The following is a 19,068-nucleotide window of genomic DNA, read 5'->3' as shown; positions in this document are numbered from 1 at the left end:
TAGTAGACAAGTGGTTTCAACACTTCTAAATGCATCCTTAGGACCAGAGTTTCCCAACATTGGCATGGCAGACAGGTGCAGAGGATGGATTTGTGTTGTGGAGGGCTGTCCTGTGCATGGTGGAGTGTTTAGAAGGGTCTCTAGCCTCCACCCCCGACCCTCCTTGATGCCAACAGGAATTCCCTTCCTATTGCCCACTCCCAATGGAACACCCCAAATGACTCCTGGCATTGCCTGTCTCCTAGGCTCTAGCTGCCTGAGGCCATTCCAGGTTCAAGTTGGGGTTCGTTGACTGGATTCTACAATTCACCCATTTCTCCTTTGGGGGCCTGGTTGATGCTTACAATCACAAGGAATGCAGCCAAATGGAATAAAATTTATCAGCCTTATTAATTATTCAGGTTGAGGCAAGCAGACCTCAAGCGAGCCTGACTGGTTTCATTCATCCAGAGCAATCAGAGAAGCAGGGGGCAGAAAGAGGGGGCCTGGCTGGCCCTGTCTGAGGTAGGAAGCAAGCCTGCAGCACATGAAGGAGCAGGTCTGAGAGGCCAGGAAAGGGAGAGGTCCTGTTTTAGGGTTTTGTGCACCAATTAGGGCAACTGAGATAAGCCACTCTGTCCAGGTTGGAGGGTCGGTGCGAAGGCTGGGCGCTGCCTCTCCAGATCTGTTGAGAAAGCCACAAAGTTGGCAGGAATGTGAGGAACAGGCAAAGAAGTACTCTGATACATAGAGTTTCCTTTCTATGAAATATATATATATATATATCATAGTTTAACCAAAAACAGTGTCACACTGTACACAATGTTTTACAAACTTTTTTTTTTTTCTTTTAAAGGCTGCACCTATGGCATTTGGAAGTTCCCAGGATAGGGGTCAAATTGGAGGTGCAGCTGCTGACCTACACTACAGCCACAGCCACTTGGGATCTGAGCCTTGTGTCTGTGACCTACACCACAGCAATGCCAGATCCTTAACCCACTGAGCAAGGCCAGGGATCCAAACCTCATCCTGATGGATTCTAGTTGGGTTCTTAACCCATTGAGCCACAACTGAAACTCCCATTTTACAACCTTTTTGATATCACACTGAACATACTGTTTTGTAACCCTTTTCAGTTACCATAGCAACACTTCTCACATTAATTTATTTAAGACATAATTTTATTATTTATTTATTTATCTTTTTAGGGCCGCACCCTTGGCATATGGAGATTCCTAGGCTGGGGTCGAATCAGAGCTGTAGCTGCACCACAGCCACAGCAATGCGGGATCTGAGCTGCCTCTGTGACCTACACTACAGCTCATGGCAACGCTGGATCCTTCACCCACAGATTGAGGCCAGGAATTGAACCTGCGTCCTCGTGGATGCTCGTTAGATTCGTTTCTGCTGAGCTACGATAGGAACTCCTAAGACATAATTTTAAAAGGCTGCGCATTTCTCACTTATACATGTGTTTTTAACCAATTCTCTTTTCACTTTTGACTTTTGTTGTTTTCAAGCTTCTTTTATGAATGCTTGTGAGCATCTAAGAGGTTAGAATTGGACATTCGTACCTGATGATTGCCTAAGGGCAAATTATTGCATTGGTTCAAATGGCGTGTATTGTAATGCCCTTTGGGAAGGGGACCCTAAATGACATATAGCTGGAGGAGCTAAGATAACTGGGGCATACATGAAGAAAGGGCAACATAACAGATGCGCTGCATATTTTTCTAGCTTCTTTGAAGCCCAGATGACTGCTAAAATCTGGGGCCCCGGGTTTCAAAGGCTTGAGCCCTGGATGTGGGTTTTTCTCTGACATCCTGGGTAAGACTCTTCTCTCCCAATGCTGGGTACACTTAACCCCTGGCACACCCACATATGCTTTGTTGCCAGCACCGTGCTGTGCACAGAACTCTGTCATCTTCCAGATTTGGCATCCCCTCTAAGGTCAGGTCCATTTTCATTGGCTGTGATCTCAACTGGAGAAAGTTGTCATGTATTGTAAACATTTGCAATTTTCTGTATATCATGTTTTGCCATCTTAGAAAAATCTTCCTGACTGCCCCTCCCCAGGCTAGCCATTTCTTAGAGGCAGCACAGGACTGAGCCAGGAACATGCCCTTAATGTGCAGACTAACCAAACCAGAGCTCTCCCTGTTGTGTGGCCCCTGCACCCCAGGAGGTCATATTCCTCTGCCTCAGTCATGCCATGGCCAGGGCCAGGTGCTGGCCACTAGGGACCACCCATAAAGCCCCAAATCCACCAAAACAACAACAACAAACAAACCAGCCAATCCTAAACATTACCCTGCCCTGCCTCGCCTTCCCAGTGGGATCCCCAATAAAGGCCATGACCCGAACATACTCTCCCATTCCTGTCTTCTGCCTCCTGGTGACCTCCCTGGTGTCCTTCCCACGTGGCCCTTTGTGGATGCCGTGCTTTCTGTCTCCAGGATCTGTGAGTGTAATAAACTTTGGCTTTTCCTGAGCCCCCCTCTTCCCACCCCATCTATTCTTGGAGCTGTCCCTGCTGCCCAGCCCAGAAAAGAATACATAAGACACAGGTGCAGCATAAATCCTCAGCCTTTAGGAAGTGGATGCCCACAGCGGCCAGTCTTGGGTTGTGGGGGGTGAGTTATCCATCTTCCAAGAATTCAGGCACTGACAATGTCATTTTCGCATCTCCAGCCTGAGGACCCCATAAGGAGGAGCTGCTGAGATGCACCCACACAATCTGTTCTAGAGGTTCCCAGAAAAGTAGCTTTTAAAAGTAACTTTTTTTTTTTTCTTTTGTCTTTTGGCCATTTCCTGGGCCGCTCCTGTGGCATATGGAGGTTCCCAGGCTAGGGGTCGAATCGGAGCTGTAGCTGCCAGCCTACGCCAGAGCCACAGCAACGCGGGATCCGAGCTGTGTCTGCAACCTACACCACAGCTCACAGCAACGCCAGATCCTTAACCCACTGAGCAAGGCCAGGGATCGAACCCACAACCTCATGGTTCCTAGTCGGATTCGTTAACCACTGCACCAGGACAGGAACTCCTAAAAGTAACATTTTAAGGGTGGGAGTTAAACACAGGTACCAGTGAAATACTATCTAGAAATCAGAAGCTCACTTTGTTGCAGCAGATTCTGTATCTTTCTTCTTCATCTCTCTCTTCCCCAACTTCAACCTGACCCCCGCCTCCAAAGCGCTGTCTAAGTTGGGAATCGGGAGACAGCCAGATTGCCAAGCTTAATATTTGTGTTTGCAAGCATGGCCCCCATCGAAAGGCAGTAGCCCTTGAGCCGCCTCCAAAGTTTCTCTTAGCCAGCGTGTTGGCCAAACAGTCCCACTCTTCATTCGTGTTTTTTTTTTTTTTTTTTTTTTTTTTAGGTTAGGGAGGGAGCTGAGTGTTTGCATGGGAAGAAACTGACTAGGCACCAAGGAGGCTGTGGCAGTGAGGGGGGTTGGTCCCTGGGGTCCTGCTCCACAGCCCCAGCCGCCCCCTCCCAACCTCTGGCAGCGTCAGGAAAAACCGCTGGGTTTGTGGAAACTGTGGAACCGATGGGCTTGGCGCACTAACAAAAACCCAGTGTTCCACCCACTCTGAACCCGGTGCCAAGGTCCATCCTCCAGAGACACTGACGGCTCTGTTCTGTGAAGCACCGGCTTTGCATCACCCACTGGGAGAAGGAGCGTGCTCAACCTCCCTCTTGCAAAAGGCAGACTCGCCAGGGTGCAGGGCCAGAGCCCTGACACTAGATACACCAGGATGTTCAGCTCAGGAAGGCAATTTATCTCTCCCTGTGGAGGTCAAGGACAAGGAGTGCAGGGTCAGCCCTTGAGCAGCTCCTGGCCCCCATCCTGCCATGGGTGGATTCCAGGGCCCAGAGGCCTCACGGGTCACAAAGTACAGCTCAAGCGGAGAATAAGTCAGTCAATAGAATTCCCTACATTCTGATTACTGCTATATAAGCAAAAAACCCCTCACAAATAAATTTACTGAAAAAAACAGAGACTCCTGGACTAGAAAACAAAACTTATGGTTATCAAAGGGGAAAAAGGGTGGGAGAGGGATAAGTTAGGAGTTTGGGATTAACAGTGGCAAACTATGATATGCGGGATGGATAAACAACAAGGTCCTCCTGTCCAGCACAGGGACCTAGAGTCAAGGTCCTGTAATAAACCAGAACGGAAAAGAATCCGAAGAAGGAAAACCTATATGTGTACCAATAAGGACTAAACAGAAAGAGAAATAAACATTTTAATTGCAGTTTCTTCATTTTCTGTAATGTGGTGATAAATGTCTTTATAATTTCAAAAAGATGGAAAGGCAACAACTCACACATTTTCACCGGATTTTCAAAGAGAGAAGCAGGGCAGGTTCCAGGCGTCCAGCTCTGTGAATGAGTGGAAATATGCATGATACCCGGGGGTGGGGGGGGCTGCTGCATGGACTGGGAGTGGGCGAGGGTGGTTTGACTGGATGTGCCCATCTGGTGAGGCCTGATTGCCTTATGTGGATTTGAGTGCAGTAGAATCTTGGGAGACTTAGTGCCCCTGCTGCACCTCTAGCCAAAGGAAGCTTGGAGGTGCTGAAGCTGTTTCCTGGGCCTGCCACGGCCCTTGTGTCATGTCAGCTGCAGAGAGAACCTGGAGCAGGGTGAATGCAGGGCCAGCGCAGATGGAGAGGGCTGTGGGGTGTGTGGAGAAGCCCACACCCTGGGGAGACAGTAGGAGAAAAAAAGATACTTGAGGGCTTGGCCTCAGGGGACATCCTCGCTCACACTTGGTGTCGACCCCATGGGCTAACCTTGCATTTCCTCCCAGGAGACCAGATGTTACCAAGTATAGCCAAGAGACGGTTGAAAGAATAAAGCTTGGGAGGTCCCTGGTGGTCTAATGGTTAGGATTCTGTGCTTTTACTTCTGCAGCCTGAGGTCCACTCCCTGGTCTGGGAGTAGATCCACATCAAGCTGCTGCATGTGGAGGCCAGAAAATATAAGAAAAGAAAAGAAAAAAGAAAACAGTAAAGATTTCATTCCAGAAAACCTCCCCTGGACACAGAGATGTCTACTGGCAGATCTGTCTGCTAAATCCTGAAATCTCTGATATTCAGTGAAGCATCTCCCCCGTCTCTTCTCTCTCAGCTTCCCTTCCCTTCACATAGAAACTAACCATCCCCTCTGCCTCCATTTACTTAGTTTAATTGAACCCTTTTATTAGAATCTGAAAAGTCTAACTCTAAATGTTGTGTTGAAGGGAACTTTGGGGATCCAGTCTGGGCAGGCATGTGTGTGTGTGTATTCCAGACACTGTAGACTTGAAGACCTCCCCAGATTCCCCACCAGGCTCTTGAGGTCAAGACCAAGGGTACTTTCCAGCCTTCATAAGTTATGCTTCTCCCTCTCAGGGCCAGATTCCTGCTCACATCACACAATCAAATTGTCCACTGGATACCAGAAGAGAGGATATTCTTCAAAACACAAAGAAAGATGGAATCAACCTGGGTGGAACAGTTGAGAAAAGGAAGGAGTAGGATGTTCCCAAGCAGAAGGGCTAAAGTGAGAACATTCCGAAGTGGGTGATGCTATGAAATGGGCAAAGCTCCTGGGCGAGGCTCACCAGGTTCTCATGGTGGCTCTCAGAGACGGGGCTGTCATGGGGCTTGGGAACCCTCCCGGGTTCTGGATCCTGCAGGAATGGATCCTCATCCTCAGGGTCCCTTAGTTTCTCTCTTCCTCCAGGCTGACTGCAACCATCTGCTAGGAGGTGCCTGGCAACCAGAGTCACAGGGGAAAGGAAAGGGCATGAGTGTGAGGAGGGGTTGTTCATGGAGGGAACAAGAAAATCCGATGGGTGTGTGTTGGTGGGGGGCGCCTCTCAGGACAGGGCTGGACCAGCCTCCGATCAGAACTTGCTAATGAAGTGGGGCAGGAACCAACCTTGCTTGGCCCAGATCTGCTGTCCCCAGGCCATGGTGCTGGAGCCAGCAGGGAGAAAACACAGAAAGAAATCGATGGGTTTCTATTGTGTTTGCCCTGGTCCAGGTACGGTGTGGGGAGCCTCCTTGGTTTTCAGATTTGGAGACTTTCCTGTGGGTGAGAAATGAACCTGGCATCTTCTCGGAGCCAGAAAACGAGTACTTGGGGATGAAGCCCAGCAGGCCGTTTTCCCAGAGCCATGCTGTGCCTCCCGCAGGTGCCACTGAACCTCTGTGCTCCTGGGAGAATGGGGGTGGAGTGAGGTGTCCATGGCTGGTTTGGGTGGAGGTTCTGGCTTCCCCATGTAGCCTCCAGGCAGATCTGATACTGGCTTCCTGCCGGACCTCGTTTAATACCTACGTGTGGGCAGGGGAAGTTTCTCATTTGCCCACTCACTTAGGAATGCCACCATGCCTGACTCCACCTGAGGGAAGAGAGGCTGGGGAGGGATGTTGGACCCCTACTACCCCTGTGACCCTTCCATGTCCCTGCAGCATCTCAGCTGTGTTGCAAGAGTTCCTCCAGAGCGGGCCCTGTTCTTAGAAGTTCTGCCAGAAAAGTGCATGAGAGTGATTTTCCCCTCTAGGTCCTCCTTGTCCCAGCCCCAGATGGTGAGAAGTGACCCAAACTGGGCATGCACCTGCCCTCAGCATGCACACCCATCAGGAGGACCCTGTCGGGAGCATGTGACCCCTCTCATCCTTCTTCAGAGGGGGCCGTGGGTGATTCCATCAAAGGGACATTCTAAGGCCCTCTGCCACTGTCTGAATTGCTGTGCTATCTCCAATCTTGAAAACAGAGGAAGCGAGAACCAGACATTGTCATCTGAGGACCGAGAGTTCCATAGATTCCTCAGGCCAGGAGTCCCTCCAACCAGCTGGCAAGGTGAACCTGCCTTGTCACCCAGGCAGGGCTGGGGACACGAGTCAAGATTTTGGCTCTCAAAACCCTGGCCAACAGACAGCTCCAAGCACCTCGGAAGGATACCATCATCTTATTTTGAAAGTATGTTTCCAGGACTCCAAGAGCCTGTCTCAGTCTCTGCTGACTCCGCCCCAGGTGCCAGGACCTCTGACCACAAAGCCATGCTCTGTCACTGCTCATCTTAATAAACAGGGCTGACAGAACTGAGCCATTTTCCTTTCAGAGAGAAACATCCTGGAAATAGCTACAAGTCAAAACAAACACAAACACAAAAACGCCATCCAGACCTGCAATCTCTGCCCTGCTGGAAAAACAAACTGTCTGGGTTTGAGGGCAGAGAGAACTCGAGAAGGCTGGCGCACACATTTGGCTCCAGAAAAACTGGCTGAGTGTGGTCACTGATGGTCAAAACGACCACACACCCTTCCTAGCTGTGCATGTGACTTTGAGCTCCTCTCATCTGGGTGGAGTCTGTTTCCTTACCTGCTGCGTCTGGGCTGGACAGTGACTCACTTCGTCAACTAATAGAATGTGGTGGAGGGAGAGCACGTGCCAGCTGTGAGCCTGGGCTTGGGGGTTTCATAAATTTTCTCTCATTCTCCTGGGACCAGCACGTGAACAAGTCCCAGACAGCCTGCCGGAGGTTGAGGTGTGTGGCTCATCACCCTATTTCCTGACTCACAACCATCCAACCCCTGACATGTGATCATAGCCATTCTAGAACAGCTGGCCCCCACCTGACCCCATCCCCCCATTAGGTCATAGACACGGGGGAGAGTCTCATCAAGCCAACTAGATGAGAACCATCCAACCCACCATAGAATTCTGCAAAATAACAAAATACTAAATGATGATGGTGGTTGTCTGAAGCCACTAAGTTTCGGGGTGGTTTGTTATGGAGCAGAAGCACCTGGTATAGCAGCTCAGTCCATCACAGGAAGAGGGTGGAGAGAAGAAGGAGGTAAGAGAAAGAAACTTTGGAAGAGGAGGTTGTCCTGGCTGTTTGCTCAACTTTTTCATTTTCACATCATCTCTTTTGCCTTATCATCAACCCTAATTTTACAGGCAGCGTTCAAGCAGAACACATCACTTGCTTAAAGTCACATAGGGAGAGTTTCCCATTGTGGCTCAGTGGTAACGAACCTGACTAGTATCCATGAGAATACGGGTTCGATGCCTGGCCCCCACTCAGTGGGTTAAGGATCTGGTGTTGCCATGAGCTGCAGTGTAGGTCACTGATATGGCTTGAATCTGGCATTGTTGAGACTGTGGTGCAGGCCGGCAGCAGCAGCTCCGATTGGACCCCTAGCCCGGGAACTTCCACATGCCTTGGGTGCGGCCCTTAAAAGGAAAATAAAAAAGTCACATAGAAAGTGCAGATTGAAGACTCAGATTCAGATCTTCTGACATGTTCAGTACTGGTCCCGTAGTTGGGCAGTTTGCCTAGTGGATTAGCTCCCTGGCCTTAGAGTCAGATGGATGTGGGTTCAAATCCTGCCTCCACTCTTCCCCAGAGCCATGATCTTAGGCACATGGTTTAATTTTTCTCAACTTCCATTTTCTCACCTGCAAAATGGGATCATGGCACTAGCTTAATAGAGATGGGTAAGGAATAACACTTATATAGGATTTCTCATAAAGTTTGGCACAAGGAATTATGCCAAACAATTACTATCATTTTATTATTATTATAGCATGTCTATTATTATTTCACTGCTTTAGACCACTGCCTCTATCTTTCTCAAAACCTGATTTTCTGGAAAGTACAGATAGCAATGATCAGAGGTTGATGTCTTTGATAATTATACTTTGCCTTAGTTTCTCATCACCTTCTCCTGCTACTTGGCCCGTGTTAGACTGTTACCCTGGTTACTGGTGCCCCCAGTGAACAAAGCCTCCCAGTAGATGTAGGCTCACCTTGGAGATATTGCAGGTTTAGTACCAGGCCACCGCTAAAAAGTGAATATCATAATAAAGTGAGTCAAATGAATTCTTTGGTTTCCCAATTCATATAAGTTATGTTTACACGTTGTGACTCAGTGGTAAACCTGACTAGTATTCATGAAGATGCAGGTTCAATCCCTGGCCCCACTCTGTGGGTTAAGGATCTGGCATTGCCACGAGCTGTGGTGTAGGTCGCAGATGCAGCTTGGATCTGGCATTGCTGTGGCTGTGGTGTAGAGTGGCAGCTGCAGCTCCGATTCGACTCCTAGCCTGCAAACTTCCAATTGCTGCACATGCGACCCTAAAAAGAAAAAAATATATATTTACACTATAATATAGTCTCCTAAGTGTGTAATAGCATTATGTCATAAAAATGTGCATACCTTAATTTAAAAATATTGCAATATCTGCAAAACAGAGTAAAGCAAAGCGCAAGAAAACAAGATATGCTCGTATGCCCTTCTACTCTCCCCTTCATCATGGCCATCTGACTTCCTTTGGCCAAAGGGATATGAGCAAGCATTAAGCAAGATGAAGTTTGATGAGCACTTGCCCACTGGAGCATGTCCTCTTAGAAAGTTTCCCCCCAGAGCCCTGAAACTGGCACACTGAGGAAGACAAAAGTGGAAAGAATCAAGGAATCTAGCCAAGGGCCAGAATCCAGGCCATAGATATGAGGTCCCAGACAGCCACCAACTTCTCAAGACCCAGCTTCAGCCCCAGATTTCATGGAGCAGAGGTGAGACACCCCTATCACACACTGCTCAGATTCCTCACCCACGGAATTATGAGCAAATAAAATCATCGTGGGGGTTCTTATTATACAGTAAAAGCTGAGATGCAAGCTATGATTCTGCATTCTAAGGTTGAGGTTCAGTGGCTTTCAAGAGCTAAACTGTGGGACAGCCAGTTAGGACTCAGATCTCAGTGCATCAGTGACCCTGATGGCCACAAAGACAGACATGCACCAGACGCACATCAGCCATGAATAACTCCAGTACCAGGCAAACCAGGTTATAAGAGGAGGGATGCTTTTGATGGAGTTTTAATAGAAAGAGTTGAAAGATGTTTATTTATACTCGTATCCATTCCCATCCCTTTCCCCTCCACCATTCCCATTTTTAAAACCATGTTAGGATATCTTAAGAAAAAAATGATATATTCCTTTTGATTAAAAGAACATAAGCTTTAGAATTGGATCCAATTCATCAACTCCCCAGCTATGTGACACTGATAGACTCGTTGCCTCAGTTTCCCCACTGTAACATGGAGATTGTGATCCCAAAGTCACTCTGAGAATCATACCAGATAATGCCACATGTGAGTCCTCAAGGAATGTTAGTTGGATCCTGTTAAAGTTATAGAATTGAAAGAGCCCACAGAGATCATCAAAAATATGGGTACATGTATAACTGAATCACTTTGTTGTACAGCAGAAATTATTACAACCTGGTCAATCAACTGTACTTCATTAAAACTTAAAAATATGCATAAATCCTCATAAAATGAGCTTCATATCCTCAAGCTCATATTATCTCATTTAATCCTCAACCCCTTCTGGAAATATTGTGAGTATATTATCCTTGTTTTACAGACAAAAGGACTGAGTTCCCAGACAGTTAACTTGTCCAAAGTCACACCTCATAAGTAGTGGATCCAGAGTGGAATTCAGCTCTGTGTGAATACAAAGGCCACTTTTTTTTTCCCCATGGCTGTACCTGAGGCATATGGAAGTTCTCACCCTAGGGGTGGAATTGGAGCTGTAGCTGCCAGCCTGTACCACAACCACAGCAACGCCATATCTGAGTTGAATCTTCAGCCTACACCACAGCTCATGGCAACGCTGGATCCTTAATCCACTGAGCAAGGCTAGTGATGGAACCCACATCGTCATTGATACTTGTCAGGTTTGTTGCCACGGAGCCACAGTGGGAACTCCCCAAAGGCCACTTCCTTAATTACTGTGCTATTAAAAAAAAATGGGCTCATATATTTAAAAACCCATTTTGAGGTGTTCTCACTCAAAAAAGTGAAAGGTATTTGAAAAGGAAAGATGAAAGCATCCTATTTATAGAGGACTGGGAAAAGTGAGCATGCTTATTCTCTGGTTCCATGATGACATTTTGGGAAGAGTCTCAGCTCAGGGTACTATAACAATATACCACGAACTGGATGGCTTAAACCCTAGCTCTTATTCCTCACAGGTCTGTAGCTGAAAGTCCGTGATTGGAGCATCAGCAGGGTTGGTTTCTTGGGGACAGCCCTCTTCCTGGTTTGCAGATGGCTCTCTTCCCACTGTACCCTCTCTTGGCAGAAAAGAAAGCTCACTAGCTCCCTGGCTTCTTCTTATAACTCATTCCACTCATCAGGGCTCCCCTCTCACGACCTAATTACCTCCCAAAGGCCCCACCTCCAAATACCATCACATTGGGATTTCATTTCAACAAAGGAAATTTGGCAGGACACAAACATTCACTCCACTGCAGGAACCAAGTCCTGCTTTGCACAGCGATGAGCCCGAGGGCCACTAGGCTCTGTCTGCCTGGGTGATCTGTTTAGGGAATGAACCTTGCTGCAAACGTGGTTGACATCTCAGCTGGCTTTTAGAATTGATCTTGGGAAAGCTCCTGTTTACTCATTTCCAAGCTGTAGTTTTGAGTATTTGTTGGAACTCACTGGAGGGGACTTAGCACATAATATGACTGAAAGAGGGAAGTATTTACAACCACATTACTTGAATTTAAATCCCAGCTACCTCCTGGAAGACTAATCTTTTCTGCATTTCAGTTTTATTACTTTATTTTTTTTTTTTTCTCGTTTCTTTGAGACAGGAAGTTCCTATTGTGGCTCAGCAGTTAAGAACTCAACATAGTGTCCACTCAGTGGGTTAAGGATCTGGCATTGTAGCTAGCTGTGGTGTGGTTGCAGATGTGGCTTAGTTCCAGTGTTACTGGGCTGTGGTGTAGGCTTGCAGCTGCAGCTCTGATTTGACCCCTAGCCTGGGAACTTTATATGCTGCAGGTGCAGCCATAAAAAGAAAAAAGAAAGGTAATGAGATAATAAAAATTAAATTGCTATAAGAACACTAGTTATTATTACTAATTATCATTACAAGAGTAAAGTTATTACTGAAGTTGATTTAAGTGGAAAATTTGATAAGTCTGGGGTCAAATTATACAAAAAGGTATACATTTGATCTCTTTCAAAAATGAAAGCCCTTATACCATTCTAAGTATTGAGTACATAGCAGTGCATAAAACACTGAACCTGTTTCCATGGAAACCATGTGGTAATGGGATATTCAACCAAAGTAACTAACTAACTAAATAAAAGCAAAGCCCTTCGAACAGTGAATCCAGTTAAAATGGAGCTTTTTCCAGATGATTGGGTGTTATCATTTAGGAATACCACATATATCAGAAAGTGCAATTAAAGCGGCTTACGTAAACAGGCTGTTAGCTTCTCACTTGAGGTGAAGTCTGGAGGTGGGAGCTTGCTGGTATTGGTTCAGTTGCTCAGTGACACCCAGGTGTCTACCCTGTCTCCCTTAATCTATGGGCTTTCATCCTCCTGCTGATGGTCTCAGGATCTAAGAGAGACGCTGCAGCTCCAATCAGTGGAGGAAGATGGGGAAATCCAGAGTTTTCCCAGAAATTCCCTCAGGAGTTTTGTTTTGCTTTTTTCCTAGTTAGGTCTCATCAGCTAAAAATGTGACATATGACCTGCTAAGTTGTAAAGGAGTCTAGATAATATTTAACTTCTTCAGACTCTGTGGTAGAGATATCCCAGTGAGAAAGGGGGGGACTCTTTAACCAATACTGATCCCACTAAAGAAATTTGAATATTTCATTTTTCAAAACTTTTTTGCTTCCTTGTACTTCCTGATATTTAGGTAACAGACATATTTCTTGTTTTATAGTAAGAAAGAAATTGACCAAGGGCTATTATTTTAAAAGTAATCAGGAGTTTCTGTTGTGGCTCGCCAGAAATGAATCCAACCAGTATCCATGAGGATGCAGGTTTGATACTTGGCCTCACTTGGCAGGTTGGGGATCCAGCATTGCCGTGAGCTGTGGTGTAGGTCCAGATGCAGCTTGGATCCTGAGCTGCTGTGGCTGTGGCATAGGCTGGCAGTTATAGCTCTGACTCCTAGCCCGGGAACTTCCATATGCCAGGGGTGTGACCCTAAAAAAACAGTAAAAAAACAAAAACAAAAACAAAAAACCAAAAAATGACATAGCGTTCTTGAGGGTGTGGGTTTGATCCCTGGCCTTGCTCAGTGACATTGCCATAAGCTGTGATTAGGACAGCAGCTGCAGATCCAATTCAACCCCTAGCCTGGGAGCTTCCATATGTTGCAGGTCCAGCAGTAAAAAGGGGGAAAAAAAAAAAGTACACAAATAAAAGATCTTAACCTGCTGTTTCCCCATCTGGGCATGTTGGGGGAAGGGCCTGATTATACACATTGCCTGGCTGTGGTGTCTCTTCTTATGTTTCAAGTCAAGCAGATCCATGTCCAACACTTAAAAGGTTGACCACCAAGGTTCAGCCACCTTGCGGCTTTCAGGAAACAAGGACCAAGTCTAACTGAGTTATTCTCTATTATACCCTCTGCAAGTTCACTTTGGGGACTGTTGTTCACCACCCAAAGTTCACATAAAAGGGAAGAACAAAGTTTGGAGACACATGAAAAGTTCAAAAGTGGTAAAAGACAAATGTCAAACTCTGGTAGAGATGAGATTGGCAAGAAAAGTTTATAATCAATATTCTGTTCTCTGAATAATTTTTATTGACAAAGTGACTGGTAAACAAACAAAAAAAGTGACAAATGATGGCACCTGGAGATGTCAAAACCTGCAACATGTTGTGGATTAGCTGGTGTTTCCCTTGCCAGTGAGACCAGTTTTAGGGAGAAGGGAAAATGTGGATTGATTTAGAGCTGATGATATCACGTGTCTAGTCACTGGAGAACAAAAGAAAGCTTATCTGTAAAACATTGCTAATGAACTTGGAGCAAAGGGTAGGATCTTTTCTTGGGTGTGTCAAAGGGAAGTGTTGCTCTCCATCAGGCCAGCAGGATGTGAATCAGAGTATATTCTCTGGGACTCGGTCATGACCACATGACCTGAGGTTCAACCTCTCCAGCCCTGAATTCTGCAGTTATCAACCATGTGCAATCAGCCCTTTTAAAACCTGGTGATTTGGGCATCAGTTGGGTCTTTTCTTTTCCTATGAGGTATGACTAGAGACTGTAGGTACTTTGTTTTGTAGTGTCTTTGATGTGTGTGTGTGTGTGTGTGTGTGTGTGTGTGTGTGTGTGTGTGTGTGTGTGTGTGGTGCTGGTTGGGAGAGGGTGTGGAGAAGCAACTGACCTTCTTTTTAAAAATATTATATTATTTACTTTTTATTGAAGTATAGTTGATTTATAATGTTGTGTTAATTTTTGCTGTACAGCACAGTGCTTCAGTTATACATACAAGCCCAGATATATTCTTTTTCATATTCTTTTCCATTATGGTTTATTACAGGCTCTTGAATATAGTTCCCTGTGCTATACAGTAGGGCCTTTTTGTCTGTCCATTTCATATATAGTAATTGCTATCTATTAATCCCAAACTCATAATTTATCCCTCCCTCACTCCCTTTCCTCTTTGGTAACTGTAAGTTTGTTTGTTTTCTATGTCTTAGGAAACAATATTATAAATAAGTTCATTTGCAGCATACTTCAGATTTGACATATAAATGATATCAGAGGTATTTGTCTTTCTCTTTCTTACTACACTTAGTGTGATAATCTCTAGGTCCATCCACATTGCCACAAATGGCATTATTTCATCCTTTTTTATGGCTGAGTAGTACTCCTTTGTGTGTGTGTGTGTCTGTATGTGTGTGTGTGTGTGTGTACCACATTTTTTTATCCATTCATCTGATGATGGACATTTAGGTTGGAGAAGTAAATGGCTTTCATATTCTCACTCTGTAAGAACCAGTTTTGAACAACCCACCTGTGATAACTTAGTATCTTTTTCCTGAAACTGGAAGCTAATATATGTAGGGTGAATTGATCTTCAAGTTCCCTGGATAACTTTGAGGAATGCTGAGAGCACCATAATTTCAGGCAGATACAAGGAGTGAATGGCACAGTCTGCAGTGTGGGATTCATGTGGAGGAGGAAAAGCTGTCTTTAACATGATATTCCAGTGAAAGAAAATGCTCCTGTATTCTGCAACTCAGAACTTTCCCAGGGTAGACCTTCTTATCCTGTGGAGGGACAAATTCTTCCTTAAATCCAGTGGGAATCATTGGCCTTGCTCAGCAACCTTCCATTAAATCCCACGTGCCCGAATTTCCATAGAATTCCTATTTATAACACCCCAGAGGTGCTGAAGAGCTGTCAGAGCCGCGTTCAGAGCTTAACCCAAGTACTCACATTTCCTTTCCTTCAGGCCTCTGGTTACTGAAAACATTTGCTGAAAATTGCTGTCCCACTCAAGAACTGTCAAAGGTAATTGCATTGCACCAAAGTTCCTGAGAAGCATGAAAGAATATGGTTACCACCTGGCGGACAAGTTCGTAGAACCTGTCTGATGAGCCACAAGCCTGCCACATGTGTAGACACCAGCTTCTGCGTGCAAACCACGACAGCATACATTTGTGAGGAAGATACAGATCAGAGGCCTCTTAGTGGCAATTTACGATACAAATCCCTGTGTAAAGGGCAGTTGTCAGGTCAACGAATCTAGTGAGGGCTGAGGTTCCTGGGGTGGCAGTGAGGAGGAGCGGGGGGGAGAATTCAGTGCTTTGGGAATGTGGATCTGTGTGAAGCAAGTAGCAGTACTTACTTCAGAAAGCAAGGTCTAGACTTGGCTGTTCTCACTGCTGGCAGTGACCTTGGTGCCTAAGAAAATGAAAATCAGAGATGCAGGAGGTGGGGGAGACTAGAAAATCTGAGTTTCTCACACCCTCTGCCCTTTGCCTCTGGTGCCAACAGTGCCCATCCAGATGAGCAGGAATCACTTTTCCTCTTAAAACTCCCCAGAGAAGGAAATCCTCTTAATTCTTGGTGGCCATTTTCAGAGTCTCATCTTCCTTGAGATGGTTTTGCCTTAACTTGAATTTCGAAGACCCCCCAGAAACTCTCCAAATACACGTGCCTCACTTCAGATGGCAAAAACTCCACTAACCTCCCAAATGCACACAAGGATTTCCTTGGGAGAATCTAGTTCTGTCTGACACTATCTTTTTTTTGGACAGAAATTGTCTGGATGTGAATCCAGTGCCCAGTGTCAGCTCTCTTATTCTGGAGTCAGAATGTGGCTCAGAAAAGATATATGGGAACAAGAAATTTCCAAAAGTAGGAAAGGGGTCCACCCTGGAACCATCCTGACATGGTTATAAACATCAACCAGTGTTAGCAGAGCCTGCTCTTTTTATATTGGGTGATATTCACAGTTGAGCTTTTGAGGTACAAAAAAATTTGTTTCTCAAGCAGTCTCTAAATTGAAACCAGGGCTGGCTACATAATTCATGGGGCCCTGTGCAAAATAAAAATGTGAGGCCTTTTTTTCTCCCAAAAAAAATCAGTAAAAAAAAGCTTTTTCCTTTCTTTTGTGACCTTTCTCTTTGAACCTCTTGTGGTTTTTTTGTTTGTTGTTTTTTTTTTTTTTTTTTTTTTTTTTTGCTATTTTAGTGTCACATTTCTTCAGGCATAGGGTGAGTGTATGTAGCAGTCTCTTGGTGGGGGTCAAGGAACAGGTAGCCAGGAAGCCACTCCAGGGGGTGAAGAGGTGACAGGAGGCAGCTCTGTGCATGTACCATTGTCCTATCAGACTTCATTCACAAAACGCAAATTCAAAGATAAAATTGTTAAGATTTAAAAAATGGTGGCCACGGCATTAAACCCTAATATATGGTCTTTTTCTCTGTTCAAGTCCCCATGCCACTTCCCAGGTAGCACGTTCCTGAAGCTGGTTCCAGTTGAAACTTATTCTTTCTCAGGCTTGCAAAAGCATGACATAACTCAGTGACTATCTAGAATCTCACATAATGACTCTTTGATTCCCATTCTTTTCTATATGATCTGTTTTTAATTCCTGGAAGCTTTTAGGACCTTCTTTTTTCATGCTTGTTTGCAGAGATTTCTCACTTATGCACCTTGGTGTAAAATTTTCATCCTTTATTGTCCAGAGTTCACAGACAACACTTTCAGTGGAAAACACTTGTCTTTCTGTTCTGGGAAGTTGTCTTGTACTGTTTCTTGGATCATTATCTCTCATCTCGTTTTTTCTTTTTTTTTTTTTGTCTTTTGTCTTTTTTGTTGTTGTTGTTGTTATTGTTGCTATTTCTTGGGCCGCTCCCGCGGCATATGGAGATTCCCAGGCTAGGGGTCGAATCGGAGCTGTAGCCACCGGCCTACGCCAGAGCCACAGCAACGCAGAATCCGAGCCGCGTCTGCAACCTACACCACAGCTCACGGCAACGCTGGATCGTTAACCCACTGAGCAAGGGCAGGGATCGAACCCGCAACCTCATGGTTCCTAGTCGGATTCGTTAACCACTGCGCCACGACGGGAACTCCTCATCTCGTTTTTTCTATTCCCTCTTTTTGCAACTCCTGTTGGTGGATGTTGGGTTAATCCTCTAATTTGCCCCCCCCTTTCCCTTTGTTTCTATTTCCTTGATCTTTGCCTAGTCTCTGGAAATTTTCCTCAACTTTCTATTAAATTAAAAAAAGAGTGTTTGCAACCTTATTTCTTTTTTCTTTTCTTTTCTTTCTTTTTTTTTTTTCTTTTTTTGCTTTTCAGGGCCGTACCCATGGCATATGGAGGTTCCAGGCTAGGGGTTGAATTGGAGCTACAGCTGTCAGCCTGCACCACAGCCACAGCAACATCAGATCTGCACTGTGTCTGTGACCTATGCCACAGCTTTCAGCAATGCCGTATCCTTAACTCACTGAGCAAGGCCAGGGATCAAACCTGCAAACTCATGGTTCCTAGTCAAATTCATTTCTGCTGCGCCACTGTGGGAATTCCCCATATTTCTTATTTTCAAGAGGTCTTTTTTTTTTTTGTCATTAATTGTAGATTTTTCATAGCAACCTGCTCTTTGGGGATGAACTTTTTCTTTTATTCTCTATTTGAGAGTATTAATACTATTTTCAATTTCTAAATTCATTCCTACATTCATTCTGTTCCATTTCTTTTTCTCTTTGAAATGAGATATCCTAGGTGACTTCAGAATGGTAGTCTGTCCCCAGGAAGATCAAGGCACAATTAGAGGGCTGGGACTCTTAGCACTACCCTCCGACCTCCAGGGAAGGGAGAGGAGGGGCTGGAGATTGAGTTCAATCACCAATGGCCAAGATTTAATCAATCTCCTCTATGCAATGAAAATTCCATACAAAACCCTAAAGCACAGGGTTCACAGAGCTTCTGGGAGGTGAACACATGAAGATGTTGGGAGGGTGTTGTGCCAGCCTTGGGCACGGAAGCTCTGTGACCTTCCTGATCACAGCACCTCTTCTATCTGACTGTGCTTATTTGTACCCTCTATAGCAAACCTGTAATAGTAACTAAAGCACTTTCTTGAGTTTTGTGAGCTGCCCCAGCAAATGATCAAACTAAGGACTGGGTTTTGAGAACACCCAATTTGTAGCTGATCAGTCAGAAGTACAGAAGTACGGGTGGCCTGAGATGCGTGATTGACATCTGGGTGGGGGGCGCAGTCTTGTGGGACTGAGCCCTTTAGCTTGTGGGATTGGACATTAGCTCCAAGCAGACAGCGCCAGAACTAAATCGAATTGTTGGACATCTAGTTGGTGTCAACATGAGAGGAGCTGTGTTGGAGAAGACACCATGTGTTTGGTGTCAGGAAGAAGAAAACCTTTCAGTCTCTATTCAGAAGAGGGGCACCATGATTGGGAGCCGTAAGACCCCAGATGGGGAAACTTCAGCATAGGGTGATCAGGAAGTTCTCACTGGAGAACTCCTCACTGTCGTCATCCATACGTCTTTTCTCTGGACTGTTTAGAGGGGAACCTGGATCTCTTGCAAGGGTGTGTGTGTGTGTGTGTGTGTGTGTGAGCGCATGCATGCGCATGAATGTGTGCCTGTGTAAAAGGAGCTCTGGAAGCCAGGTGGGGAAGTGGGGGGGTTGGGGCACCATAATATGACACATAGGCTTTTACTTTGCCCTTCATCTCTGCGTTTCCCAGGGCCTGCTTGCCAAGTCCAGCTGCGCTGAAGACTAAAGCT

General features: G+C 45.6%; 1 protein-coding gene across 4 annotated transcripts in view; it reads left to right on the top strand.

Moving 5' to 3' along the window:
• Positions 1-19,068, top strand: part of TASP1 (taspase 1) — a 395,076-nt gene that overhangs the window by 283,952 nt on the left and 92,056 nt on the right. Inside the window, exon 14 of one of the 4 annotated variants that reach the window (XM_021078005.1) lies at positions 15,262-16,406. The exons of the other annotated variants lie outside the window; for them this stretch is intronic. Coding sequence (XP_020933664.1) covers positions 15,262-15,276 — 15 coding nt within the window. The 3' untranslated portion in view covers positions 15,277-16,406. Of the gene's footprint in view, positions 1-15,261; positions 16,407-19,068 lie in introns of those variants that run through there. 4 annotated transcript variants of the gene reach the window in all.

This window comes from Sus scrofa, chromosome 17, assembly GCF_000003025.6.
Source record: "Sus scrofa isolate TJ Tabasco breed Duroc chromosome 17, Sscrofa11.1, whole genome shotgun sequence".
Classification (NCBI taxonomy): Eukaryota; Metazoa; Chordata; class Mammalia; order Artiodactyla; family Suidae; genus Sus; species Sus scrofa.
This window is presented reverse-complemented; position numbering and strand designations above follow the sequence as displayed.